Source organism: Herpailurus yagouaroundi, unplaced genomic scaffold, assembly GCF_014898765.1.
Source record: "Herpailurus yagouaroundi ecotype Mexico unplaced genomic scaffold, PumYag 77, whole genome shotgun sequence".
NCBI lineage: Eukaryota > Metazoa > Chordata > Mammalia > Carnivora > Felidae > Herpailurus > Herpailurus yagouaroundi.
The window spans coordinates 44,285,743-44,312,847 of NW_024412388.1; the positions used below are offsets into that span (position 1 = coordinate 44,285,743).

The 27,105-nt window shown below is 55.0% G+C and overlaps 1 protein-coding gene across 6 annotated transcripts in view; it reads left to right on the plus strand.

Annotated features, from left to right (window-relative positions):
• ACOT11 (acyl-CoA thioesterase 11) overlaps window positions 1-27,105 on the plus strand; it is a 64,442-nt gene that overhangs the window by 32,445 nt on the left and 4,892 nt on the right. For 3 of the 6 annotated variants that reach the window (XM_040470356.1, XM_040470355.1, XM_040470351.1), the window contains 11 exons: window positions 10,930-11,140; window positions 12,055-12,124; window positions 17,337-17,406; window positions 18,523-18,621; window positions 19,108-19,243; window positions 21,085-21,241; window positions 22,630-22,749; window positions 23,787-23,931; window positions 25,492-25,547; window positions 26,558-26,624; window positions 26,992-27,075. In XM_040470356.1, the coding sequence (XP_040326290.1) occupies window positions 11,002-11,140; window positions 12,055-12,124; window positions 17,337-17,406; window positions 18,523-18,621; window positions 19,108-19,243; window positions 21,085-21,241; window positions 22,630-22,749; window positions 23,787-23,931; window positions 25,492-25,547; window positions 26,558-26,624; window positions 26,992-27,075 (1,143 nt within the window). In that variant the 5' untranslated portion in view covers window positions 10,930-11,001. The remainder of the gene's footprint in view (window positions 1-10,929; window positions 11,141-12,054; window positions 12,125-17,336; window positions 17,407-18,522; window positions 18,622-19,107; window positions 19,244-21,084; window positions 21,242-22,629; window positions 22,750-23,786; window positions 23,932-25,491; window positions 25,548-26,557; window positions 26,625-26,991; window positions 27,076-27,105) is intronic. The other 3 variants (XM_040470352.1, XM_040470353.1, XM_040470354.1) reach the window with 3 other exon arrangements.

Sequence of the window (27,105 nt, forward strand, 5' to 3'; positions counted from 1 at the left end):
AGGGAAGAAAACGTTGGTGTGCTGTGTGAAAGGTGGGCCCGGGGCAGGCAGGAGAACTGGGGAGCACTGGGGGGGCCTCCTGCTGAGGGTGGGAGAAGGGGCCCCACCTGCTGGGGAGGACGGGACCCTATCCCTTGCACGAGGGGCCCGCAGGGGCTGGAGAAGGAGCTGGGGCCTCAGAGGGGCCTTGGGCTGCCAGCTTCCTGGGCTGGGAAGTCCCAGCCCGGGGCCAGAATACTCCAGCAGGGCTGAGAGCAGCTGAGGCCTGAGGAATGTGTGCAGCAGGGGAGTTGGGAGGGGGCGCCTTCCTGCCTCTTTACTTCTCCCTCTGCTGTCTCCTCCCTCCCAGCCTCTGTGCTGTGACCCCGTGGTTTCCTATTCTCTCTCTCTCTCTTACCACCTTTTCCTCCTTCTCTCTCTGTAATCTCTCTTCTCCCCACTTCTCCCTTCTGGCTCTTTCTCCCTCTCCCCTTTGCCATCCTGGAGGGGCTTGGGGTCAGGTGAAAGGGCTTGCTCGCAGGATCTTGGGTGCCTGTTGCCAGGGTGACCAGAGGCAGGTCTGGTGGCAGTCTTGGCTCTCTGTCAGGGAGCACAGGCAGGGCTGTGATGAGGGGAGAGGCTGGGCTTTCTCTCATAGTCCCCACAGAGCCCACCTCACTGCCACGGGCTCCAGCATGGGGGTGTTGCCTGTGAATGTGGGTTTCTGGCTGGCTACTATCAGACTTGTCTCCCCTGAAGGGCCACACAGTGGGGGCCGATCGCTCTGGGGGTCAGATTGCCTGTGTTCAGATCCCTCCTACCTCTTTCCGGGGTTTACTGGAGGTAGGCGGAAGGGGGTAGCCAACAGCCCCAAGGCGGGGAGCGTCAGGGAAGCAGCAGTGAGTGGTGTGGGGGGCACAGAAGAGCTCCGACAGGCAGGCCCACTCCTCAGTGGAAGGGTGTATGTCAGAAAGGAGTGAGCCCCCCGTCTCTGGGAGTGAGCAAGCTCATGCTGGACCCCTGCCGAGACATGCGGTAGCTGAGACTCTTGGACCCGAGAGAGGTAGTCTAGCCGACACCAAGTGTCCTGAGATCTGAGGATTCAGAGTACAGTGTTCAGCTCTGAGAGCTTGCGGGTTCCTGGCCGGTGGCGGCCACCTCCCTCCCTCACAGGCTGCTGGGCCTTGAGCATCCGTGGGACAAGTGCCTTGACCCCAGACAGGGAAGGGGGAACGGGTAGTGATTACCATCGCTGTTGCCTGCAGTGAGGGTAGGAGAGCATGTGTGTGTGTGTGTGTGTGTGTGTGTGTGTGTGTGTGTCCGTCCTGGAAGGGCCCTCGACTGTGGCACAAACGTGCGGGATGCAGCAGTAAGACGAGAGTGGCCGAGCAGCCTCGGCCTTTGAGTCAAACAGACTTGAGTTCCAGCCCCAACTCTGCCCTTACCGAGCCTCTATTTTCGCATCTGCAAGATGGAGAGAGCAACAGTGGATAACAGAGCTGTGTGTGAAGATGAAATGAGATGGTGCATACAGCACAGTACCTGGCATATGGTAAATATTTAAAGAAGGTGGGAGGGGCTCCTGGGTGGCTCAGTCAGTTGAGCGGTGGTCTTCGGCTCAGGTCGTGATCTCCTGGTTTGTGGGTTCGAGCCCCGCGTCGGGCTCCGTGCTGACAGCTTGGAGCCTGGAGTCTGCTTTGGATTCTGTGTCTCCCTCTCTCTCTGCTCCTCCCTGCTTGTGCTCTGTCTATCTGTCTCAAAAATAAATAAACATTGAAAGAAATTTTAAAAAAAGACGGTGGGAGGGTGACTGCTCTCAGTCTCCTCTGCAATTTTATAAATGAGGAAGGTGGGGCCAGAGAAATGAAAAACTGTGCTCCCAGGCCATGGGTCCTTCGTCGGGGGGCACACTGCCAGGGCAGGGCCCAGGCAGTACAGAGGGGTGGGTGTGAGGGTCCTTGCAGGGGGGCCACACGCAGCCAGTGCCTCGTCCTCCAGCTTCCACACAAGCTCCCTCAGTGTATCCCCTTGTTCCGTGCGACTTGCCATCTAGACCTTGGCTCCGGGAGGACGGGGCCCACTCCGGCAGGCCCCCCTCCGACTCACAAGAAGCGAACCACCACCATTTACCAAGCACCTGCCATCTGCTCCCTCCTTTCCACCTCAGGACAGGCTGCAAAGTACTCCTTTACAGAGAGGGAGGGGTGCATGGGGGTGCCTTGCCCTTGAACCGGGAGGAGGGGAAGCAAGTTGCCTGGGACCCCTGCGCTTCTGAGGGCAGGCCTGGGATTCACATGTATTCTGCCCACCTCCGGAACCCACTGTCCCACGCTGTCTCCGCTCCCCATGGTTCCATTTCCCCAAAGTGAGAAACCAAGGCCGCTGACAGCCAACTGCCCCCTCACATGTGCACAGCGCTTCACAGTTAGCCGGATGCCTTTGGTTTGGGGACCTCCCTTAATTCTCACGCTACTCTTGGATGCAGATGGGGTGGGGGTATTTGGTTTTTTTCTTCCCCCCAAGGAGGAAACAATTTCTCAATAACTTACCCAAGGTCTGCCTGACTCTGAAGGCCTTTGGACAGAGAGCCGCCCATGCCTGTCTCCCCGTCCACACAAGCAAGCAGTTTGTAATCCATCTCCAAAGCCCTTCTCACCCTCACAGTGGACGAAGGGGCTGTGGTACAGATGGAGGCTAGAGGCCAGCACTCTGTGCTTCAGAGCTGGGGGACCTTGGACAGGACTTGGGACTTCTCCAGGCTCGGGTCCCCTGTGTACCTTCCCAGGGACAATGCCTCAAATATGAGGTATGAATGGGAAAGCATTCAGAAAATGCCCTCCTCACCCAGTCTGGCCCCTGGCAGGCTTCTCAGTGGGACAGGGGGAGTTTTCAAGATGACCTGGCTGAGGGTAGGTGTCAGATTTCAGACAAGGTTATTTTTACCCTTGGGGGTGGAGGGAGGCAGGTGGTGTTTAGGCTCTCTGTTCTAGAATGGGGTGAGGGTGCAGGAGTGGGAGTGGGGTCTCTAGTGGGGAACCTCACCTGACCTCATGGCCGGCATTCTCCCTGGGGTGAGTGTCTACATGGGGTGACACTAGTGGCGGTTGGGGACCCACTGAACAAACTCATTCACTTGGTCCACAGTGAGCCAGGTGCTGTGCTGGGCCCTGTGGACTCCAGGAGGAGAAAGACAGGGCTCCTGCCTGTGGTGTGTTCTGGTCTAGGCCACCCAAATACTCCCACGGTGCACTGAATGTTGTTGGAGTGGAGAGTATTAGAGAGGGGAGGTACGTGGTGCCAGGATCATGAGAGTGGGGAAGAGGTGATGGACACGAGGGGTGAGTAGGTTTTGCAGAGGTGAAGAGCACTCTAGAGAAAGGGACCAGCATAAGCAAAGGCCCTGTGGTGGGAGGTGTGACAAGCCCCTCTGCGGGGCCTCATGGGCCTTGGTAAGGAGTTCTTCCTGTATGCCAAACCCTTCATGGTTAAAAAGAGTCTTGGAGACTGTCTAGTTAAATGTCCCACTTGACAGACGAGCAAACTGAGACCTAGACAGCTAATCACGAAACCTAACATTTTTACCATGCTAAACACTCTTGCTTCCAGTATCTTTTTTAAAAAAATGCATTTGACATTTTATATTTAATTTAAGTTAAATTAGCAGACTTCCCTATTATTTGTCTAAAATGGTTACTCTTAAGAGTTAAAAAATAATATTAATTTATCAAGGTGAAATACACATAATGTAATTAACCATTTTCAAGTACAGTGCAGTGGAACTTAGTACACCCACTACCTCTATCTAGTTCCAACCTTTCCATCACTTCAAAGTGAAGCCCCTTAACTTTTAAGAAGTGTCTCTCCTTTCCTCCTGGGGACAGGAGGACCCTGGTGACCACCAATCTGCTTTCTGTCTCCATGGGCTTATCTGTACTGGGGAGTTCATATAAATGGAACCATTCACTGTGTGACCTTTTGCATCTGGCTTGTTTCACTTAGCATGATGCTTTGAAATTCATCCACGTTTTATGTATCGATCATTCCTTATGTACCAATCACAGCTGACTAATGCTGTGTTATATGGATATACCACAATTCGTCTATCCATTTATCCATTGACGGACATTTGGATGCTTTCCACCTCTTGGCTGTTATGAATAGTGCTGCTATGAACATGTGTGTATGTGTATTTGTTTGAGGCCTTGTTTTCAGTGCCGTTGGGTATATACCTAGGAATGGAATGGCAAAGTTATATGGTGTTTCTATGCTCAGCTTTTTGAGGACCTGCCAAACCGTTTTCTATGGTGGGTCAAACATTTTATATTCCCCCCAGCAATGGGCAGGGGTTCTGTTTTCTCCACATCCTTGCCAACACTTGTTACTGTCCATGATTTTGGTTATAGCCATTCTAGTGGGCTCACTGTCTTTTATCATCCTCACTGTAACTTCAGGTTCTTTTATTATCCCCATTAGGCAGATGAGGAAACTGACACGTGGAGAGGTAAGATAATTGTCCAAGGTCTTCTGGGGATGAGGAACTGATAAAAGTTCCATTGATGTTCAGTTTTGTCCCATGTCCCATGAAGCTCTACTTCTGGAAGGATGGGGCTACCCTGAGGAAAGCTTGTCCTTAGCTCAGAGTTTCAATTGTACCCCATACCCCACCTCCCTTCCTCATCAGAGTGGGGGTGTAGGGCAGGATTAGAAGGTTGGTGGCCCTCCTGTCCCCCTCTTTCATACTGGGAGAGCATAAGAGCTGGCTGTCAGAAGAAGGGGGAAGCCCAGTGCCTGATCAGCCTGTGCCAGACGCTGGGCTCTGGACGGAGACTCAGGGTCCTGGCCTCTACTCTTTTTGGTCACTGACTGGTTGCATGTTTGGAGTCATTTGCTTCCTCTCGCTGAGTGTCAGACTGGAAGAATCTCTTCCATCTTCCCCGTCTCCAAGGCCCTTGAAAAATCTGTAGAAATTCTGTAGAGATGCAAGTGGACTTCGGCTGGCTCAGAAACAAGGTATCTGAGTTTGCTCATCAGTAAAATGGGTAGAACAACAATGCCTCACGGGGCAGATGTAAAAATTACTGAGATAACACATATGAAATTTCTCAGCATAGAACACGAGGCACAGCAGGTGTTCAGTAAATGTTAAGCAAGGGGCTGGTGTAGGAGACGCTTAACACAAAATGTTGGTCTCGTGTTCTACCTTTCCCACCCCATAATCGTGAAAAAATGTCAAGTGCCAACACAGCCTGTGGCCAGAGGCAGAATGAGGATGTTTGTAGAGGGCACTGGGGACCATTGTTTTATCCTATAGAATGAAGATACAATCTCACATTATATGACAATCAGAAGCCGATGGGACAGCCCCCTGGTGTCCTCCTCCCGGCCCTGAAGCTGGTTTCGTGGATGGGAGCTCTCTGCTTTTAACTCTATGAGTTTGGTACCCACTGCTACCCCTTTTCGCCTTTTTTATGTCTGCCGGGAATCTCAAGGTGAAATGCAATTCTCTCTGGCGGCATCTTTGTGCAAGTGGATTCCTAACATAATCCTCTCTTCCCTTATTTGGTTCTGTAGCTTTGTTTGCATTTCAGCTCTGGGTGCCTGTGGGGTCTGTGTGCTGTGCATGTGCAGGCTGCCTCAGAGCCTTTTTTGGGAGGAAGATGGGGGAATAGGCCCGAGGCGGAATTTAGGATGTTGACAAATGTTGCCTGCCGCTTTGCTAGTGGGAAACCTCCAGGAGGCCACCCTGTTTCTCTGAGAGGCTGGATTCCCGCTTTGTGCAGACAGGGCGTCTAGTTTGGATGGCTTCCTCACACTGCTCGGAGTGGCCTGGCTCAGACAATCAGGCCTTTCATGAGGCCTGGCCGGTGGCTCCTAGGGTGGGCCAAAGGCTGCTTCTCCCTGCCCCCCTGGGGCCTGCCTTCTGGTCCCCACCCCCTCAGGAAGTGGAGAGGGAGGAACATGGGCTTTGCAGTCTCCTACACAGGCCTGAATGTCTGTTCCGCTGTCACTGGCTTTTTGAATTCTCACCAAACCTCTCAAAGGGGCTAACAACCCCTCACAGGGTTGCCCTGATGTTCTGGTGAACTCAGACGAGAGAGTACTAGGTAAACAGTCAGTGTGAACTATGTTTGGGATCTCTCCCAGCTATGTTTCTGTGGAAAGCCCCAACTCGGCTTTATAATGCTAATAGTAAGTGCTCAATAAATGTTGGTCATAACGGGGGCGGGGGTGGGGGTGGGGGTGTGGTACCTACGAGCCTTAAACACTTAATCTTGTTTCATTTCATCCCCACAATGACATACGTACCAATGAAGTGCATGTTATAATCCCATTCTTCCAGCCCAGGAAACTGAGACCCACAGAGGTTGGGCAGCTTGCCCAAGGTCACGTGAGTTAGTTGTGGAATCAGACTTGAACTCAGGCCAGACGGACCCCGGTGGCCTGTGTACAGTCTCGTGTCATGGTGGGTCGGTTGAGAGGTCACACAAGCCTGCTCTTCGCTGCCAGGATAGGTGGGTCTCCTCTGCTCTAGGCCTGTTCCAGATGGTTCCTGAAGGCACTAAGATCTCCCTCACTGGTCTTGTTTCCTGGCTCATCACTGTAAGTCACAACCTTCTCTGGGAGTTTTTCCCCGGTTTCCAGAGACTCCTTGGCCCCTCTCCCTCTGACTCCACCCACACAGGTACCTAGTACTTTCCTACCTGCTTCTTTTTGCCCTCCTGGTCCCATCCCCTGAGCCACTGTTGTTCTGTTCCCCCTTCGTGTCCTTTCTGCCCCTTAAACCATCCTGTCTTCACATCTCAGCTCTGGGACTGCTCCGTCACCAGCATTTTCCTTCCTTTTCCTCTTCTGTAGGTTTTATTCGGCACCTGCTCTGTGGTAGGACTGAGTCTGTCCCTGTCCCAAGGGAATGCCTATCTGATGAGGGGGGTGGCTGTCAAAACAGTGACTACGCAGTTTGGTTGGGGCTGTGATGGAGACAGACGAGGCTGTGGGGCCAGGGAGGCCCCAACTTTCTTTGGGGAAGAGGTGGTGGGGGCTTGAAGAGGGAGGAGGAAGAGCTTGCCCGGCACACAGGGCAGATAAAGGGATCCTAGGCAGAAGCAGCACCCACATGGTGGGGAAAGGAACTGGGTAAGAGTGGTGCTCTGAGGAATGGCATGTGGTCTAGACCTTGGGAGAGCAGCTGCTGGGGCCCTGGCAGGAGCTTTATCCTGAGAGCAGTAGGTAGCCATTGAGGAGTCTTGAGCAGGGGAGGTGTCTGGTCTGGCTTGCTCTTCAGAGAGGTCTGTGTGGTCCTATGGGACAGAATGAAGTCCCACAGTTTGGGGGGGTGGGGGGGGGGTGCTTGGGGGGGGGGGGCTGTAAAGGCCAGACCTAGTGGGCCTGCAAGACAGGGTACAGAAAATTATGGTTGTCGTGTTGGTGGATTTGCTGTTTGGGAAGATCCTTCTGGTGCTTGTGGAAGCTAGAAGGAGGTGGAGAGACTGGAGGCCTGGGGACAGGCTGCGGAGACAGTCTAGTGAGCGGGCAGTGCCTAGCCAGGGCCTGAGCTGTCAGGGCAGAGGGGGAGCCTGAGAGTTTAGGGAAGGCAGGTCACTGGGACTTGGTACTTAGGAGAGAGAGGACATCGAGGTGGTCTGTTTGTGTGGGGTTGTTGTCAAATCGTCTAGAAGGAGCCCTGGCCCAGGGGCGCTCATCCTGGCTCCTCAGCTCTATGACCCTGGACCAGCCTGTCCCTCTGTGTGTGTCAGTCTCCTCAGCTGCGAAGGGATTGGGCAAAGTGGCCTCTCCTGCTCTGACGCAGCAGGTCTGTGACACGGGATGCCTCCTGTGGCCCGGGAGGAGGGACGCAGAGCCCATGGTGTAGCCAGCTGAGACCTAGTCTGGGATGACCAAATCTGGCCAGGTCTGCTGTGGTCTGGGCCAGCCGCAGGCACGTCTGCCATCTGAGAGGGTACATCTCTGACCCCCGGCTCTGCCCTCCTTGTCAGCTGTCTTGGCTCAGCCTGCCTGGCTGCTGCAGTCCCTGACTCCATCCAGGGCCTCTGCTCTCCTGTGACTGGCCCCGGGAGGAGTGGCCTGGCTCTGGGGCCCCATTGGCCAGAGCTTGTCTGGGCTGCACACGCCCCTGTCACCCAGGCTGGCTGCCTGCCCACCTTGGGATAGGAGGAGGGCCAGCCTGGCCTGCCATGGTGTGGGCAGACTGCCTTAGAGCCAGAGAAGGAGTTGGAGTCTGAGAGGCTGTGCCTGGGCCCGCCAGTGCTACTCTGTCCCTTCTACTCGTGCTCCAGCCCAGGGGCTCTGGGCCCCTCTCTTTGAAGAGACAGGGGGACAGCCACAGCAGGTCTTGGCCCTCAGTTTGCCTGGGAGCTCAGCCCTGCTCAGAAGATCACGCTGTTTCCTGTCTGACAGGGTGACAGGACTTCTCAGCTTCCATTTCAATGGAAATGTCAGCTGGACATGCTAGAACCCTGCGGGGTTAGAGTCCGGAATCCTGAAACCAGAACTGGGGGTACCTTAGGGATTGGCAATCTTCCCCTGCCTCTGCCTGCCCAGCGAGTCACAGATGAGGTTCAGAAGGGGAGGGGACTTAATCTGGAATCACATAGCACCAGAGGGACAGGGCTAGGATTTGAACTCAAGTCTGCCTCTGATCGTCCCTCCACAAACCTTTGGTGAGGGCCTACTGTGTGCCGGGACCTGCTAAGCGTAAGCACTAAGCAGGAGCTTCTCAAAGGGAATGGACCAATTTATCTTTGTTCTCTCAATGTTAGGTCCAGGGTAAAGGAGAAATGCTTGGTGAATGAATGAATGATTGAACAAGGCCAAGATCCTGCCTCCAGGCATGTACAGCTCAGTGGGAGGGCAGGGACTCTTTTTCATAGAATAGGAAATAGGAGGCTGGTGGGAGTGGAGACCGAGCAGGTGAGAAGCAGAGGGAGGACTGGAACTCAGTCCGGACCGCTGGTCTAGGGCTTTTTCCGTCCTCACTTTCGTCTTTTGTAAAATGGGGTCAGCAGTCCTCACCCTCTACCTTCCTTGGGAGGATCCAGTGAGGTGGCAGATGTGAAAACAGGTTTTGTAAAGCAGAGGCATAGTGTGTAGGGCTTCCCCGTGTGTATGCCTGGAACTGCCCAGAAACCCCCCATGGTCTGCTCCCTTTCTTCTGACCACTCACCCTCTGCGTCTTGCCTCCCCCATTTCCCTAACTTGCTCTTTCACTTCTTTCTGGAATGTTCTGCCCAGAACCCCTGGTTGTGGCATGGGTTTGGGAAGAGCGTGGGTAAATGGAATCTGTCTGCCTCCTCCCTCCGCATCTCCCACACCCAGAAAGGCAGCCACATCATACCGCGCCCCCCCGCCCCCCTCCCCGGCACGACAGGCCGGAAATGCCTTGGCAGTGGTTACCATGGTGACGGGTCCTGCTGCTCGGACCACAGTGGCCTGCCAGACGCCGACAGGAGCCTGCAAGCCTGGCAGCCTGGCACCCTGCAGGCCTCTTCCCAGGCTGCTGGGGCTGGGGCTGCCCTCCTGGCACTGTTGGTCATACCCAGGGGCTCTCGGGAACAAGATGCCTCTCTGGGAACCCAGAAGCTATTCTGGGTCAGACAGGCCTGGTTTGAATCCCACTTCTGCCCCTTGGGGGTCAGTGACCTTGAACGAGTCACCCTGGCGTGCTTTGAACGTATTGAATTAGCTACGGGAGCCTCGTGGGGGAGGTTACTCAAGGAGCACGGACTCCAGCACGAGAGCCGTCCTTGACCCCGTGTGCGTCTGTGGTAGGGTCAGCATCGGGTCATGGCACTGGTTGCTGCTGAGTCCAGGCTCAGGGCCCTGGATTCTTCTCAGCCCCAGGAGCAGACCGTGTAGTGTGGGGGGTAGGACCTCGGGCTTTGCAGCCAGACCTTGTGCCGCAGCCAGACTTTGCCACGTACTGGGACCTCCATTTCATCACCTGTAAAGCGGGGGCCCCTGCCACCCAACCCCCCTTTTTTTTTTTTTTTTTTTTTTTTTTTTTTGCATGAATAAAATGGAATCAGGACATGCAAAGTGCTCAGAAGAGAGTATTTGCCGCTTAGTAAGTGCTAGATCAGTATTGGCAGCGGCTGTTATCATTGCCGTGAGAATTGGACCTTGTGTCACTTTTCTCACACATGCAGGTGTCCCCAGCTCTCATTCACGTCCTCTTAGGGACAGTGGGCCAGAGAGACGGGAGGCCCCCCCCCCTTCCCCAGCCCACCCCATCCAGGCTGCTGCCGGGTGCTCGTCTACCCCCTCCGCCCAGGGAATGAGGCAAGCCGGGCCCTGGGCAGAAATTTCACCTCAGTTCAGGAGTTTGAGGATTTTCTCGGCTGCTTCTCCAGCTGGAAGCTGCTGTGGCCCTGGCCTGGTTCAGACAGCTGCTCAGGGACTGCGTGAGCGCTCCTAGTCATAAAGCCAAGTGCTCGGGACAGGGGGACACCCAACGGGGGTGCTGCCTTTGGTGTCGTCTGCAGAAGGAAGGAGCCCGAGGAAGGGCCCTTTGGGGGCGAAACAGCGGCTGCTTCTTGGACTACTTTATTGACAACAGATCCCCAGGCTTGACTACCAGAGGGCTCACCAGGCCTCCCTGCAGAGAGAGGGGGAGTCTTGCAAGAATGAGGGTCAATCTGAGGCAGACCTTGAGCCAACTGGCCCACGAGCTGGAGGGAGAAGGATTGAATTCCCCTCCCCCTCCCTGAGGTCCGAGGTCCTGTGAACATGGGGAGCTGGCCAAGAGGAAACTGGGTGGAAGCGGCATCCAGCGAGCCTCCTGGGGTCTGAGAGTGGTGGCCACTCTTGGAGTTGGGGTCTGGTGGGAGGCATCCCCGGGGCGCCGTCTGCTCTCCCTGTGGCAGTCGGGTCTCCGGTCGGGCGGACCCGGGAGATCCTGCAGTGAGCTGACCTGCCGTCCCCACCTCTTCCCAGGGCTTCGCCTCCGTGTTCTCAAGCCGCCTGTCCCGGAAGTCAGCCTCGCACGCAGAGAAAGACGACGGTGCCATGGCGGGCGGCGAGGGGTACCGGAACCCCACCGAGGTGCAGATGAGCCAGCTCGTGCTGCCTTGCCACACCAACCAGCGCGGCGAGCTGAGCGTCGGGCAGCTGCTCAAGTGGATCGACACCACGGCCTGCCTGTCCGGTGAGCCCGTGCTTGGTGCAGCTGTCCTCCCACCGGTGGCCCCACCACCCAGAGGGGAGGCCTCCATTATCAGAGGCGGTCACTGGCCCTCCCGAGCGCCGTGCTCCTTCCTCATCCTGCCCTTTGCTCGTACTGTTCCAGCCGCCTGAGATGCCCCCTCCAATTTCTCCACGCTCAGCTGGGGCCCGCCCTCGCTCCCCCAGACCTCCACAGCTCTGTCCCTGCACCTTCAAATGTGGCTGCTCCGAGACTGGCCCGAGAGTGCCCTGAGCAAAGGCCACCGCTGCCCACCTTGCTGAGTTGAGTGGAGCTGAACTGAGCTCTGAGTACTCTCCCACCCGCAGGGAGCTCACCGTCCAGTAGGGGCACAGATAGGTGATCTACCTGCCCCCCAGCACTGGGAAAGAGGCAGAATCGGGTCTGTGGGAGAACAGACCAGAAGCCGTGACTCAGCCCTGGGGACAGGGGAGGGATTCCTGAGGGACTAAGGTAGTGAATGCAGTCCTGCCAGTAAGAATGACTTGGGCAGGGAAACAGAGGTGGGTGAAGGTGACTGGACCGGGGTACGGCACCTGAGCGGGCCGAGAACTAGAATAGCCCAGTGTGATCCTTCATTCATTCAACAGCTGCTCATGGAGTGTCTCCTGAGCCAGGCACTGTTCCCAGGCTGGGGCACCGCAGTGAACAAGACAGGCAAAAATCCTTGCCCTCAAGAAACTTGCAGTCTGGCAGAAGGGAGAGACCCCAGATGGACAAAACCTGGATAGATAAGCAGGGTCAGGGCGCAGTAAGCGAGGTGAAGAAAACTAGAGAAGGGTGGGTGTGGGCAAGGAGGCACAACCTTGGCCTGACATTTGATCAGAGGCCTGGTGACAGGGGGATGATGCTAACCCACGGCTTTCTTCTGATGCCAGCCGAGAGGCACGCTGGCTGCCCCTGCGTCACCGCCTCCATGGACGATATCTATTTTGAGCACACCATCAGGTAAGTGGCCCCTCCTGCTCCTTGGTCCCCCTGGTCTGCCCACCACCAACGCAGGGCTCCTCCTCCCTCTCCCCACCTGGTCAGCCTGTGAGCCGTGCAGAGCCCTGGAACCTGACTTGACAGACCGAGGGCCTTTGCAGAGCAGGTAGTGGCCCATCTGCAGGGGCTCTGGGAGAGGCACGGGCTAGGAGCTGGGCTGCTGCTGGGTGCTGCGGGGTGGGTTCCCGCGGCCAGGTTTGGAGTTGGACGTTGCTGAGGAGGCATCATGGGGTGCTGTGTGACTTTGGGGTGGTCAGTCTCTTTCTCTGGGCCTCAGTTTTCTGATCTGCAGAATGGAAGGCATTAGTCTTAAACGGTGCATATCTTTTTGAACTTGGACATTCTCTATGGGTCCTTGGTCACTTGTAGAATGTTTCCTAGGCAAGGTCCCTTGGAAAAGCCTGAGTTATAAACTTGGGCCATTCAACTTCCGCTTACATGCCTCCAAGAATGAGGAGTTCACTATGTTGCAGTTTGTTTTGTTTTGTTTTCTAGTTGCTTTTTAAAATGTTTATACTGGGGCACCTAGGTGGCTCAGTCAGTTAAGTGTCCAACTTTGGCTCAGGTCATGATCTTGCGGTTCGTGGGTTCGAGCCCCGCGTCAGGCTCTGTACTAACAGCTCAGAGCCTGGAGCCTGCTTTGGATTCTGTGTGTGTGTCTCTCTCTCTGCCCCTCCGCCGTTCATACTTGCTTCTCTCTCTCAAAAATAAATAAAATTTATTTAAAAAAAAAATTAAAAAACCCCAATAAACTGTCTACACTGATGCAAAGCCCTCAGCCCAGCCTTGCAGGGGCTGCATACGGTGTTTTGGCCTCCACTCCTGCTCCTAAACTCACCATCAGTGTCTAGGACATCAAATGCCAAGGATTGAGTCAGGGCTTTCTGGGTACCAGCACGTTGAGTTAAGGAGAAAATGTGGCCAATTCCTGTCTTCGTTTATTCGGTCCTTTGTCACTACCTGCGCCTGTTCCAGATCAAGGCCCACGCTGGGTTTCGGGTATGCAAAGTCAACTGGAGCATGGTCCCTGTGCCCCAGGAGCTCCCATTTGTGCAGGTGTAGAAACAGAATTTGAATTCAAGGGGTATGTGCCATGCTAATCATGATCTCTGACACATGGGTGCTTTGTCATACTCTAAATATCTTTTATTTTAGAGTAGTTTTTAAAAAAAGTGCTTATTTATCTATTTTGAGAGAGAGTGGGAGCGAGTGCACAAGTGGGGGAGGAGCAGAGAGTGAGAGGGAGGGGGGGAGAGAACCCCAAGCAGGCTCCATGCCATCAGCGCAGACCCTGACACGGGGCTTGATCCCATGAACCATGAGATCATGACCTGAGCTGAAATCAAGAGTTGGTTGTTCAACTGACTGAGCCACCCAGGTGCCCCTAAAGTAGTTTTTGATTTACAAAAAAAAGTTGTAGCTCAGAAGATCATACAGAAAGTTCCTATATACCCTACAGCCAGTTCCCCTGTTATTAACATTTTAATTGGTGCTGTACCTTTGTCACTATGAATGAACTAATATTGATGCTTTATTTGTAATGCTTTTTTAATCCATTAACCTCTTTAATCCTCAGAACAATGTTGTGAGGTTCTGGCTATGAGTATCCTCATTTTACAGGTTAGGAAACTGAGGCACAGAGAGGCAAAATAACTTGCTCAAGGCCGGGTAGCTAGCGGAGGACCCAGGAACCCCGGAACTCTTATTCTTTTTTTTTTTAAATTTTTTTTTCAACGTTTATTTATTTTTGGGACAGAGAGAGACAGAGCATGAACGGGGGAGGGTCAGAGAGAGAGGGAGACACAGAATCGGAAACAGGCTCCAGGCTCCGAGCCATCAGCCCAGAGCCTGACGCGGGGCTCGAACCCACGGACCGTGAGATCGTGACCTGGCTGAAGTCGGACGCTTAACCGACTGCGCCACCCAGGCGCCCCAGGAACTCTTATTCTTAACCAATGGGATGCACTTTCTGTATGTCTGGGGGCGAGTGTAATGGCATAGGGGGTAGTTAAAGGGGGCTTCCTGGAGGAGGTGTTTGAACTGGCTCAGTACCATCAATACTGTATGTAGGGACACTTAGAAGGCAAGGGGGGCTCTGTGTCTGGGCCAGTCCTAGGTCTCTGCTGCCAGTGCAAGTTCTGGCACCCAGAGGAGCTAGGGAGGAGAGGGCTGGGGGTGGGGAGTGGGCATGCATGGTGGGTGGACCTGCCACAGGACTCCGAGAGTGAAGGTGAGTCTGAGCCGAGGAGGATGTGGGTGGAAGGGCAAGCCAGAGAGGATGCTGGGAAGGAAGGCCAGCTGGGGATGGGGTCAGGAGCATGGCTGGTGGTCAGGAGAGGCCTGGCTGCACCTGAGGAAAACTGGAGAAGTTGTTTTGTTTGTTTGTTTGTTCGTTTGTGTTTGTGTTTGCCGTTTAAAAATATTTCAAAATGTATCTCTAAGTGGTAGGAACTGCTTTTGTTTTTTTCCATTTTAAAAATTTAGTATTCTATTAAAAAAAATTTTTTTTCTTTTAACATTTATTTATTGTTGAGAGATAGAGCGTGAGCAGGGAAGGGACAGAGAGAGAGGGAGACACAGAATCCAAAGCAGGCTCCCAGGCTCCGGCTGTCAGCATGGAGCCCAACGCGGGGCCCGAACTCAGGAACTGCCAGATCATGACCCGAGCTGAAGTCAGACGCTCAACCAGCTGGGCCACCCAGGCACCCCTATTATTCTATTTTTTAAAGTTTTATTTATTTTGAGAGAGAGAGAGAGACAGAGCGAGCGAGTGCAAGGGAGCCCGGGGCAGAGACAGAGAATCCCAAGCAGGCTCCGCGCTGTCCATGCAGAGCCTGACGTGGGGCTTGATCTCACAAACCATGAGATCATGACCTGAGCTGAAATCAAGGGTCGAAGTCTTAACCAACCGAGCCACCCAGGCGCCCCTGTTTTCATTTTGTTTTGCTTTACGGTTATCTTTGTTGTCCAAGCCTAGATACAAATAAGGTTGCAACTGATTGCTGTGTCCCTCAAGTCTTTTTTTTTTTTATCTATAGGTGCTACGCCTCCCCCCAGCACCCTGTCCCCTCACCACCTCTCTCCTGGTCATCTGCCCTCTTAGTTCTCCATCATCCGGGTTTTGCTGTTAGCATCACTGTGGTGTCATTTAACATGCTCCTCTGTCCCTTGACAGTAAATTGGTCCTGGGGAAGGGCTTGAATGGGGCTCAGACTTGTTTGTGGGAGCTGCCTCTGTGATGTGAAGATCACCTGGAGGGAGTGTCGGGGGGCTGGAGGCTTAAGGTGGCCCCCTAGGAAGTTGGGCAGTGGCCCTGGGGAAGGAGTGACCCTGGGGAAGGAGCCGGTTTTGGCTTGAGCTGTGGGATGGAAGAGTCAGGAAGGAAGCAAAGCTCAGGAGTCCAAATGGGTGTCTGCTTGGCTTTGGAAATGGAGGAGGGGGTAGGAGGGGGGTAGTTGGGGGATGAAGAGGAGGGGGCGGAGACACAGCCGCCCCAGGAGGACGACGACTCGGCCGCCCCCGCCGACGCCGGCCCCGGAAGAAGAGACACAAATCTCTCTCTTTTTTTTAGCACCACAGAAAATAGACTGTTATTTTTATTTCAGGGATCATGGAATTTTTTTCCCAATTTCTTATAATGAAAACTTTCAAAGTTATAGAAAAGTTGCATAGTGCAATGATCACCACCAGCGAGATTCAAGAATTAACATTTTTTGCTACATATGCGTTATCTATATATGGATAAGTAAATACACAGACTTCTCTCTGTTTTTTTCTGAACTATTTGAAAGTAAGTTGCAGACATCATGACACTCATCCCTCCATATGTCAGCACGCATCTCCAAAAAACGATAGTCCCTTCCACGGGGACCAGTTAGGACCGCTAACAACATGAACAGAAATGGACAAGTCCTTGGCACACGTGAGCTCCTGTTATTCATGGAGCTCCCGGCACCGGCTCTGTCTTACCTCCTCTAGCCTGACCCTCAGTAGTCACGCCTTCTCTGTACTTTACAGACAAGGAGATAGGTTCAGAGAAGCAAAGTGACTCATCCCAGGTCACATGACTCAGTAGTGTGACAGTCACGGTAGAGCTTGGCTGGAGCCCAGGCCTTTGTGGCTCTTGTCCACTGCCACCCCTTGACAGGCAGTCCCCTTGGAAGGGACCCTTCCTGGCCTTGGGGAAGAGGCTGTGCCTTTGGGAAAGAAATTAGCCCTGTGCTGTCCATGTTTGTGGCCCAGGCACAGAGAGGTGAAAGGACTTGCTCAAGGTCACTCCAGCCTCTGCCTCCTCCTCATAGGCTATCAGCTGGGCACACTCTGTGCCTCCGGTTAGACACAGAGCAGGTGAGGTGGCCCCTCTAGGGAGTCTGACTGTTCATCTGGACATGGGAATTATTCCAGAGGGACAGACTGCACCTGGAAAAGGTGGGGCCGGTGTAGTCAACAGAACAGTCTAGAACCCTGACTCCGTCACTTTTTAGCTGGGTGACCTTGGGCAAATGGCTTACCCTCTCGGGTGTTCAATCCACTCTAATGTAAGCTTGTCAAGCTTATTTGGAGACTCTAATGAGGTAATGCTTGGGACATCATAAGCATTCTTGAAATGTTTCCGTTTTCCTTCCCACCCCTTGTTTATAGTCCCTTGCGCGTAGTAGGCATTCAGCAGATGTGGGATGCGTTCATTCAGTAGGCCACTGTCTGTGGAGGACCTACCCTGTGAGGTGTGCTAGGCCTTGCAGTCAATGGTGAGCAAAGCAGATGCGATCCTTGCCCCAGTGGAGCTTAAGGATTGTGGGGGAGACAGAGGCCCCCTCTGTTGAAGTGTTGGGAGGATGAACCATATTGGGCTTTGGGTGGGGGCAGGTTCCCTGAAGAGGGGACTGTGGAGCCACAAGCAAAGAGAAGCTTGAGCATTCACTGGACAAGGGGGAGATGAGTGAAACCACGCCCCCTCTCTCAGCCTCCACTCTCCCACCTGTACAACAAGGTACTAACACTATCTTGCCAGCTTGCTTTGAGGACTCGGTGACATTGCCGATGTGACCATGCTCCGTAAGCCATGACATTTCTCTGCCAGTTGCCTTCAGCAGAGGCCCTGCAAGTATCTGGGGCCCCTCTTCCCTCACTCTATCCCCAGTGGAAGGCTCACCTCCTGCGCTTCTCTCCCCAGTGTCGGACAAGTGGTGAATATCAAGGCCAAGGTGAACCGGGCCTTCAACTCTAGCATGGAGGTGTGTGGGGTGGGTGCTGCCTAGGGGTGGGTAGGTGGGTGGGTAGGTTTTCTACCTCTTCTCCCTACTCAGCCCCCAGCCTGGCCACACGCACACCCGCAGAGCCCTGGTAGAGGCAGCAGAGTTTTGAAACAGCTGGCAGGGCTGGGGGGGATCCTAAGGATCTTCCTGTCCAACCCCCCTAGCACAGAAGTGAAACTGAGGCCCAGGGAGGGGAAGAGGCTTGTCCCAGGTCACCAGGTCACGTACATTCCAATGTGCGACTGACTTCCAGTCTCCTTGGTCTTCACCCTTAACCTAAGACTCTCTTCAGCAGCCAGGTGGTCACGGGAAAGCAGGGAAGGCAGCTGCCATGCCTGACCCTGGAGGCAGCAGGACTGGAGTAGGGAGAGCCTGAACTGCAGTCCGTTAGCTTACCTCCCATAGCCTCTGTTTCCCCATCTGTGAAATGGGAACATGAGTCCTATGCTGCAGGGTTCTTAAGTGATGCACAGGGCTCTGTGAGCTTTGGGGGAGCGACTGTATTTCCCACCTGTGGACGCCAGGCTCAGGCCATGTCCCCCAGCTGGGCCACTGAGGCTGGGGCAGCAAAGTCCTGACTGCCTCTGGGTATGCCCTGGGTACCCCCCAGATGTCTGTCTTTTCAATGTAGCCAACGTTTTACCTACTTTAAGTCCTTTGCTAGGTTCAGTCTCATTTTCATTCCCTCTGTAACCCTGTCAGGGTAGGTATGCTCACTCCCATTGCATTCATTCACTCCCTCATTCATTCATTCATATTTTAAGCAGGCTCCATGCCCAATGTGGGGCTTGAACTCATGACCCCAAGATTAAGAGTCACATGCTCTACCGGCTGAGCCAGCCAGGCGTCCCCATGCTCACTCCCATTTTATAGATGAGGAAGCCAAGGACCAGAGAAGGGAAGTGACTTGCCCAAGGCTTTCCAGGGATCCAGGGGTACAATCAGAACCTATCCCAGGTTTCTGGCTGTCTAGACTCAGTAAGTGATAGAAGAATATGAGGTCTGGCCAGGGGTGGGACTTCCTGTCTCGTTGAGCTGTGGAACCTCAGGTCGGGAGCTCTGTTTCTCCCCTCCTCACTCCTCCCACCCTTTCTTCCTCTCCAGGTGGGCATCCAGGTGGCCTCTGAGGACCTGTGCTCTGAAAAGCAGTGGAACGTGTGCAAGGCCTTGGCCACCTTTGTGGCCCACCGGGAACTCTCCAAGGTGGGGGCTATCCCCGGCTGCACAATGCGGCTGGACCACCCGGGTGCTTGTCAAGGCCAGCCAGGACCAGGGTGGTGAGGCTGGGGACTGACCGAGGGGTGCAGGTGGGGGTGCTTCAGGGAATCCACAGCCCCCAGAGGCGGCTCCCCCTACCTGTGTTTGGACCCCAGGCACCTTCCCTCTCTCCTCTTCCCCACCTACTCCAGTGTGTCTCACACGGGGATTCTTCAGGCCTCATCATTCCCTCACACGTCCTATAGATGCCCCTAGTCCTGGATGCCTTTGCCCAAGAAATGGGACTGGGGCATTTGGAGGGTGAAAGTGATATTATCAGTCAACACGGAAACAGGAAGATGGGGACAAAGAGGGCACAAAGACTTGTAGCTACCCAGCCGCCCCAAGTGTGTGACGATGCTGGGGCACAGGCACTCCTGCTGTTGCAGGAAACCCGTCCTGAGCACCCCCCGTGCCAACCCCCGCCCACAGGTGAAGCTGAAGCAGACCACGCCGCAGACGGAGGAGGAGAAGACCGAGCACAGTGTGGCGGCTGAACGGCGGCGCATGCGGCTGCTCTACGCGGACACCATCAAGGACCTCCTGGCCAACTGCGTCATTCAGGATGGTGAGAGGCCGTGGGTGCGGAGGGCAGCTGGCATGCTACATGCCCCCTCTGTCCCAGGCACCCAGTGGGCAGAGGGAGGAAGGGAGTCTCCTTGGAACGTCCACTCGCTGTCCTGATGGCCCTCTTGCTTCAAAGTCTGCTTCAGGGAAGGGTCTTTTTGGGCCTCTTGCTCAGCTCCTGGGAGCTGTGAAGATAGAATTAGGACATCAGGAAAACCCTTTGTTATCCAAAACGTGTTGGGGAAGGTACTGTTGAGCGTGGCCTTGAAGACTGTAGGTTGTTTTTTTTTAAAAAGCACATATATATATGAACACATAGATATACACACATAGATATATACACATATATACATAAATCATATAGATATAAATATAGAATAAAAAGCAAGATTCTCTCCCACCCAGAACCCAGGCTCCCTCCAGTTACTCATTTTGGAAGATCTTTCCAGAAGATTCCCTGCATATTTAAGCATGCTGTGTATTATTTAGCCCTCTCTTTTTACCCAAAAGGGAACATACAGAACATACTGTTCTGTATCTTTCTTCCTTCCCCTTGAAAGTACATGTTGGAGATTGTTCTATACCAGCACACAAAGATCCCCTGTGGACGAGGAGGATTTTGACAGATGGAGAGATAGGGAAAGGTTTTCCTGACAGAGAGCACAGGCTGGGCAAAGGCCCAGAGGGGTAACCTTGGATTCACTCACCAGTCTCCAGAGCGTTAGGACGTGGAGTCTTCCTTGAAACCTAAAGGAGGCAATTAATTATAGGACAGTTCAAAGTGGTCCAGCCGCCCAGGGTGGAAGAGAGCAGGTGCAACCAGCTGCCTCAGTCAAGCAGTGAGAGGGGCTCTGAGTTCTGTGTGCCTTATGTATGCAAGGTCTGGGGGCTATGGCTTGGGCCGGGGGGCTCCCAGCTCTTCCCACTGTCATTGAGATTCCCCAGGGCCACCGATCCACTGCAGCCCTCCTAAATCCCTCTTGTCCTGATAGCCCTTCCACGCAAAGGTTAGTCCAGATGCCTTAGCCTGGCATCTGGGCCCTTGGCGGGCCATGCAGCTTCACCTGGTGCTGTCCTCCTACTTGCCCTCAGCTCCAACCCAGCCACGGCCTCATTGCTTCCTGGGACTGTCCCACCTGCCCGGTCTCCAGACCTCGGCTCAGGCCCCCTCAAGCTCTCCCCTCCCTGTCTGTGGCATCTCGGAGCAGCCTGCAAGCCAGGCAAAAGGCCACCTCTCTGATGGGCCCTCCCTGACAAGTCTCTCCCTGGCACCTCTTTGAGTTGGGTGGGTGGGGATCGTATCAGTATCTGCTCCTCTGACCCGCAGGGCCCTGCCCACTCTCTGGCCTCTCCTGCTGAGGATCTCCTGATGCCATCGCCCCAGAGGGACAGGGCCTGTCGGGGCAGAGGGAGGGAAGAACTATCCTTTTGAGAGTCTGTCTCCTGACTGCGGTGCTAAGCACTCTCGGGTCACGACCATACTCCATCTGCATGACCCTGATGGGCTGGGTTTGACATCTGCCCCTTCACAGCTGAGGACACAGGTTCAGAGAGGCTTACTTGGCTGGCCCGGGTCACACAACCTGAACCTGAGGTTCAGACCCAGGTGTGTCTTCTCTCAAAGTGGGTGTCCCGCCCACTGCTCCGAGACAGCCTCCTCTCCCCCGTCCCGTGTCCTCCTGTTCCTCACCCAGGGTCAGCGCACGTGGTGCTGAGCCAGTAAAAGAATCTGGATGACAGAGATCGTGCTGGTGGCGGGGCCCCTGCGTTTGCCCAGTGGGAGGGCCTGCCCTTGGGAACTTCTCCCCTTCCCACCTCCCTCCCTCTGTCCTTCCTGGTCAGATCTGGAGAGTAGAGACTGCAGCTGCATGGTGCCGGCCGAGAGGACCCGCGTGGAGAGCGTGGAGCTGGTGCTGCCCCCCCATGCCAATCACCAAGGCAATACCTTTGGGGGCCAGATCATGGCCTGGATGGAGAACGTGGCCACCATCGCAGCCAGGTGAGGGGAGAGTGTGCTGCCTCTGCTTCCCTTCCTTTCTCTCCCTTCTTCCCTTGGCCAGCTCCCTCTGGGCGGGGAGGGGTGGGAACCCCCAGCTTGGCATTGGCATTCAAGGCTTCAGGAGCTTGGCTGTTCTGTTAGGGAGTGGTTTTCTGTGAGCTGGCCTTTCCTTCCTTGTCTTAAAAAAAAAAAAAACCCAGGGTCACCCGGGTGGCTCAGTCGGTTAAGCACTGACTTCGGCTCAGGTCATGATCTCATGGTTTGTGGGTTCGAGCCCCGCATCCAGCTCTGTGCTGATAGATGAGAGCCTGGAGACTGCTTTGGATTCTGCGTCTCCCTCTCTCTCTGCCCCTCCCCTTGCTCGTACTCTGTCTCTCAAAAGTAAATAAGCATTAAAGAAAAAGTTAAAAAAAAAAAAACAACCCCGCAGTCCCACCGCCTACATTGGAAATGCCAAGCCCCTGGGAGCTAGGGCCTCCCCTTGACCTGGCCCTGCCTGCTGTCTTCTTGTATCTTAGGCCCCCAGGTGCACGTCAAGCCATTTGCCCTTCCCCACCCCCTCCCGGAATTCCCAGCCTCTGCCTTTGCTCCTGCTCTAACCTGCCTCCATGCCACTTCGCTACTTTTGGTCTGCTAAAATCCAGGAAGCCTCTCTTAACGGTTCCCTTCTCCCTACGGGTGAAAATAATTCCTTCCTTCTTCTATAATCTCTGCACTTGTCTGGGGCTTGTTCTTCTCTAAATATTGGGGTCTTTTTTATAGTTATGATAATGGACTTTCCCTGACTGATGCCCTAGTACCTGCATGACTTTGTATTTGCGGGGAGTGTCTTCCTCAGCCAGGGGGATTAACCCTCACCTCTAAAGAGCCTGGCTCGAACGGCCCCTCCCCTGTGTTTACCCTGTGGGACACAGCGCATACGCAATGCCATTTTGGGCAGCCCTATCTACGTGTGTGATAAGATCTCAGAATAAGTTCACAGCGCAGATAGTCACGGCAGGCTTCCTGGAGGGGAGCTCTTCAGCTGGGCCTTGAGTGACAAGTAGCTTTGGGTAACCGGGAGGGGGGTGTTAGGTAGTAGAAGCAGCAGGTGCTGGGCGTAGAGGTTAAAGGAAAATGGGGAAGGGATTTGCCCCAAGCCCTGTTCTTTCTTCTGTCCCCTCAAGCTCAGCTGCTTGAGTGCACATAGACCTGACTGTTCTAAGCTATGAAAGGGGACTTTAGTTCTGTTCTTCTGGGCAGAAGTGTCCTGGGCCAGGTGGGAGTGGGGGGCCAGAGGGTGGTGCATGTGATTCTGGGCTGGGTCTGTGGATGGGGGCAGGGGGAGAGTCTGGCCCAAGCCTGTGGCTGAAGCACCGGGGGCTTTTGTCCTGTCTCCCCGCCCCCAGCCGGCTGTGCCGAGCCCACCCTACGCTGAAGACCATTGAGATGTTCCACTTCCGGGGCCCCTCCCAGGTTGGGGACCGCCTGGTGCTCAAGGCCATCGTCAACAACGCCTTCAAGCATAGGTAAGGGGAGGGACCGGCCCCCCCCCCCCCCCCCCCCCCCGGGGGCTGAGGGTTCTTCCTGACCCAAGAAGGGGCCCAATTGCAAAGCTGCCAGGGACGCTTCCCCTTGTAGACGAGGCCTGTGAGGTCTAAACCCTGCCCGGCTGCTGGGCCCCTTCACCATGACCGCGTTTCGGCTCTGCTGTTCCCTCCTCTGGATGCCCCAGCCCTGTGCCTCCTGCTGTCTCGGGATCACATCCTATGCTCTCTGTCTCTGTCTCTCTTCCCAGCCCCTGCCTCTGGGCCTGCCATGCTGTGCATGCTCAGATCACAGGGCCAGTGTTCTCTCATTTGTCAAATCCATTCCTACCTTTTCCCTAAAACAACAATTAGGTCCCAGAGCCCTTAATTTGGAATGAATCCTGCTACCTCCAAGAAAGCTTACTTTAAATATCTGTCTTTGTTGGTGATTTCGAAGATCATCGTGTAGTTGTTAAAAGTGAGGATGCCAGGCTCCCGGGGTTCGAGTTTGGCTCGCTCCTTACTGGCTGTAAAGGCTGGACTTTAGGCAAGTTTCTCACTGTCACTGAGCTTCAGTTCTTTTGTCTGTAAAATGGAGCTCACCACAACTACATCCTAGTTGTGAGGGTTCCATGAGGCGTTACTGGTGGCGTGCCAGGGAGAATGTTCAGTGAGGGATTATTACTACTGTCATTGTCATTGTTCACAGTCTGACCAGCACGCATCCTGTGGCTGTGCAGGGGAAAAAACCCTGAACTAGGAGCTGCGAGGCCCCATTTCCAGTCCAGCTTCTCTTCCAGACTGCTGTGTGACCTTGGCCCAGTGATTGCCCTATTCTGGGCCTCAGTTCCCCCTCTGCATAATGACCACATTCTGGGATCATAGAGCCTCCTAAGTGAGGGGGTGTGGGGGCGTGGACAGGTGTGCGTGCACATGTGTGTGGGTGCATGTGTGCGTATGTGCACGTGTGTGTTGGGGAGGGGACGTGGGCTCAGGAAAGTCTGTCCAGCATGGAAGCAGCCCTCCCTCTCTCTCAGCATGGAGGTGGGCGTGTGCGTAGAGGCTTACCGCCAGGGTGCTGAGACCCAACGGCGGCACATCAACAGCGCATTCATGACCTTCGTGGTCCTAGACGCAGACGACCAGCCTCGGACTCTGCCCTGGATTCGGCCCCAGCCCGGGGTGAGTGGCACCCTGCCCCGCCACCAGCTCCCCTCCCTCTCTGCCCAAGAGTGGGGGTGGTGCAGGAGTGATGGGCTCAGCCCTGCCCCTCTGCTGGGGCGCAGCCAGCTCTGAGTGCCTTGTGGCCCCTGGAGATGCCCTTGTGCAAGGCAGGCGCCTTGGCCTAGCTCATGGTTAGGTGTTGACAGGCATTCGTGAGCCTGCAGGGTTGGAAAAGCACAGGCTTTGGGGGCAGAGGTGGGTTGAAACTCTCCTCTTCCGTGTTCTACTGGGTGCCCTCTGCAAGTTTCTGGTCCCTGCCAGTAAAGTGGGTGTATCTACACCCCTGCCTCACAGGGATGTTGGGGGGGTGGGGCGCTGAGGGACACTGACCCTGTGCCTGGCTGAGCCCTGTAGGCACTCCGTAAATGGTGACCATTACGAGGAGGTGACAGGAGAGCAAGAAGCACAGGGATGAGAGTCAGGGGCTTGGGTTCAAAGGCTGTCTCTTTTTTTTTTTTTTTTTTTTAATTTTTTTTTTCAACGTTTTTATTTATTTTTGGGACAGAGAGAGACAGAGCATGAACGGGGGAGGGGCAGAGAGAGAGGGAGACACAGAATCGGAAACAGGCTCCAGGCTCCGAGCCATCAGCCCAGAGCCTGACGCGGGGCTCGAACTCACGGACCCCGAGATCGTGACCTGGCTGAAGTCGGACACCTAACCGACTGCGCCACCCAGGCGCCCCTCAAAGGCTGTCTCTTAAAAAATGCGATCTTGTGCCTCCTGTGGGCCAGTCCCCGGCTTGCTTCCGGGAGGCCTGGGGTGACCTTGGAGGAGCACTCCCTCTTGCTGGGAAGGCCCCCCACCCTGCCCGCCGGCCTCACAGGGCTGAGCACTGGCTGTAAAAACCCCCCACTCCGCAGCTGGGTGCTGGGCAGTTGACAGTGGTGGGGTGGGGGAGGGGAGGAACCGGCACATGAGGGACCGTGCCATTTAATGCTCACAAGTGAGGGGACATTAGAGGCAGTGAGCGAGAGGATGGGCTCCGGGTCAGGCCATCAGGGTTCTGTTCCTGGCTCTGCTTCTTACCCCTGCCGCCTTGGGCAAGCCACCAACCTTTCTGTGTCTCAGCTTCCTCCTCTGTGAAATGGGGATAACATGAGTCCCAACTTCAGAGGGCTGTTGTGAAGCTTATTTGAAATCTTGCCTGGGAAGTGCTTTAGAAGAGGCCTGGTAGCAGCAAGTGCTCGGTAAACGTGGCTTCTTCCTAGCATTGTGAATGCCCTTGGGGATCCCCTGGTGCAGAGGAGGAAATCGAGGTCCAGCGAGGGCAGGTGGTGTTCCCAAAGTCGCTCAGAGCCTGAGACCCTCTGAGCTCAGACTGAGCTGGAGCTCAGAGACTTGGCACTTTGCTGTCCAGGTTGCCTTGACTCTGGCTGCCCCGGTGAGACCTGAACTCCATTTTAGGGCTGAAGGACCTCCTTGGGCCCGTGGAGGGGCAGAGGGTAAGGGGAGCGGGGAGGAGGTTGCGAGCCGGTTGTGTTGCCCGCATTGTAGTCCGTCCCTGTGTCTCTCCCCAGGATGGCGAGCGGCGGTACCGAGAGGCTAGTGCCAGGAAGAAGATCCGACTGGACAGGCAAGTGTGGGTTGGGTGGAGGGAGGGGACACGGGTTCAGGGTCGTCCTCCTGTTCCCCAGGCCCCGGGCGACTCGCATTTCTTCAGTGCCGCCCCTGTGCTGGGCACTGGGCTGGGCCCTTTATATCCACGCAGCCTCACTACACTGCGGTCTTCCTGGTCCACTGTACAGGCGAGGACACTGAGGACAGAGGGGTTAGGTGGCCATGGGCACACAGATAGGAATGATGGGCAGAGTGAGAACTTGAACCTGGCCGGGTCTGGCCAATTCTGAATCCTGTGTTCCTTCCTTTGATTCTGATGCCTGTCGGGCAGACAAAGAAAGAAAGGTTCTGGGGCACCTCGGTGGCTCAGTTAAGTGTCTGACTCTTGATTTCAGCTCAGGTCACCATCTCACGGTTCATGAGTTCAAGCCCCGCATTGTGCTCTGCACTGACAGTGCTCTCTCTCCGCCTCTCCCCCACTTGCTCTCTCTCTCTCTCTTTCTCTCAAAATAAATAAATAAACATTAAAAAGGAAGGTCCTGAGAGGAGATACAGTTGCTCAAGATGCACAGCCAGGTGTGAATGACTCTGCTGTCAGAGCACTTTACCGACCTGAAAGTGCTGGAAATGTACTGGGGTTCACCATCTGCGTTAATGGGAAAAGGGTGCATCTGTGGAGCACCTACCAGTGTCCTCATGGCGACCCTGTAAGGCAGATGTGACTCCCAGTCCCCTGTACAGAGGAGGACACAGAGGCGCAAGGGTGAAGTTGCTTTAGGCAGAGCCGACTGCTCAGTAAGGGTGGGGGCACCGAGCCTGCACCCGGCGCCCTTCCCCGCTGCCCGGTCCAGCTCCACTTGTGACCAAGTCTGGATGGTCCCAGCTGCTCTTTTCTGTTGCCCCGCTCGCTAGTCTGCCTGGCCAGATAGGAGTCCCTCCCAGCCTGCTGGGCTGAGCACAGGGAGTGAAGTCTTCTGGAAGACATGGGCTCCCAAGGGACCATGGTTGTCTTTTCCCCTCTCCCAGGAAGTACATTGTGTCCTGTAAACAGACAGAAATGCCCATCTCTGTCCCCTGGGACCCTAGCAACCAGGTAAGACTTCCTGCTCTGATTGGACAGTTCTCAGGCCCAGGGTGGGGGCGGGGGGACCCTGACTCCCCCTTCTCGTCAGAGTGGGTTTGGAAGTGGTCCAGAAGGGGACAGGATATTATGTCGTGCCTCAGGACTGGTACAGTTAGCAAAGGGCTTTCCCCTGTCCCTCTGTTTGGCTGAGGGAGCCGAGGCCCTGAGAAGATGGTCACACAGTGAGTCTGCCCAAGGCTGGGCCTCCTGTCCCGAAGCCCAGGGCCTGGCACCCACCTGCCTTCAGAGTTCGATGTGCTTTCCCCCAGTCCAGCACAGCCTCAGCACAGAGCCCCTCAAGGGGAGAGCGTGAGGCTTCTCTATGTGCTCTGTCCAGGTGTACCTGAGCTACAACAACGTCTCCTCCCTGAAGATGCTCGTGACCAAGGACAACTGGGTGCTGTCCTCGGAGATCAACCAGGTAGCCGACCCCACCCACCCAGCAGAGGCG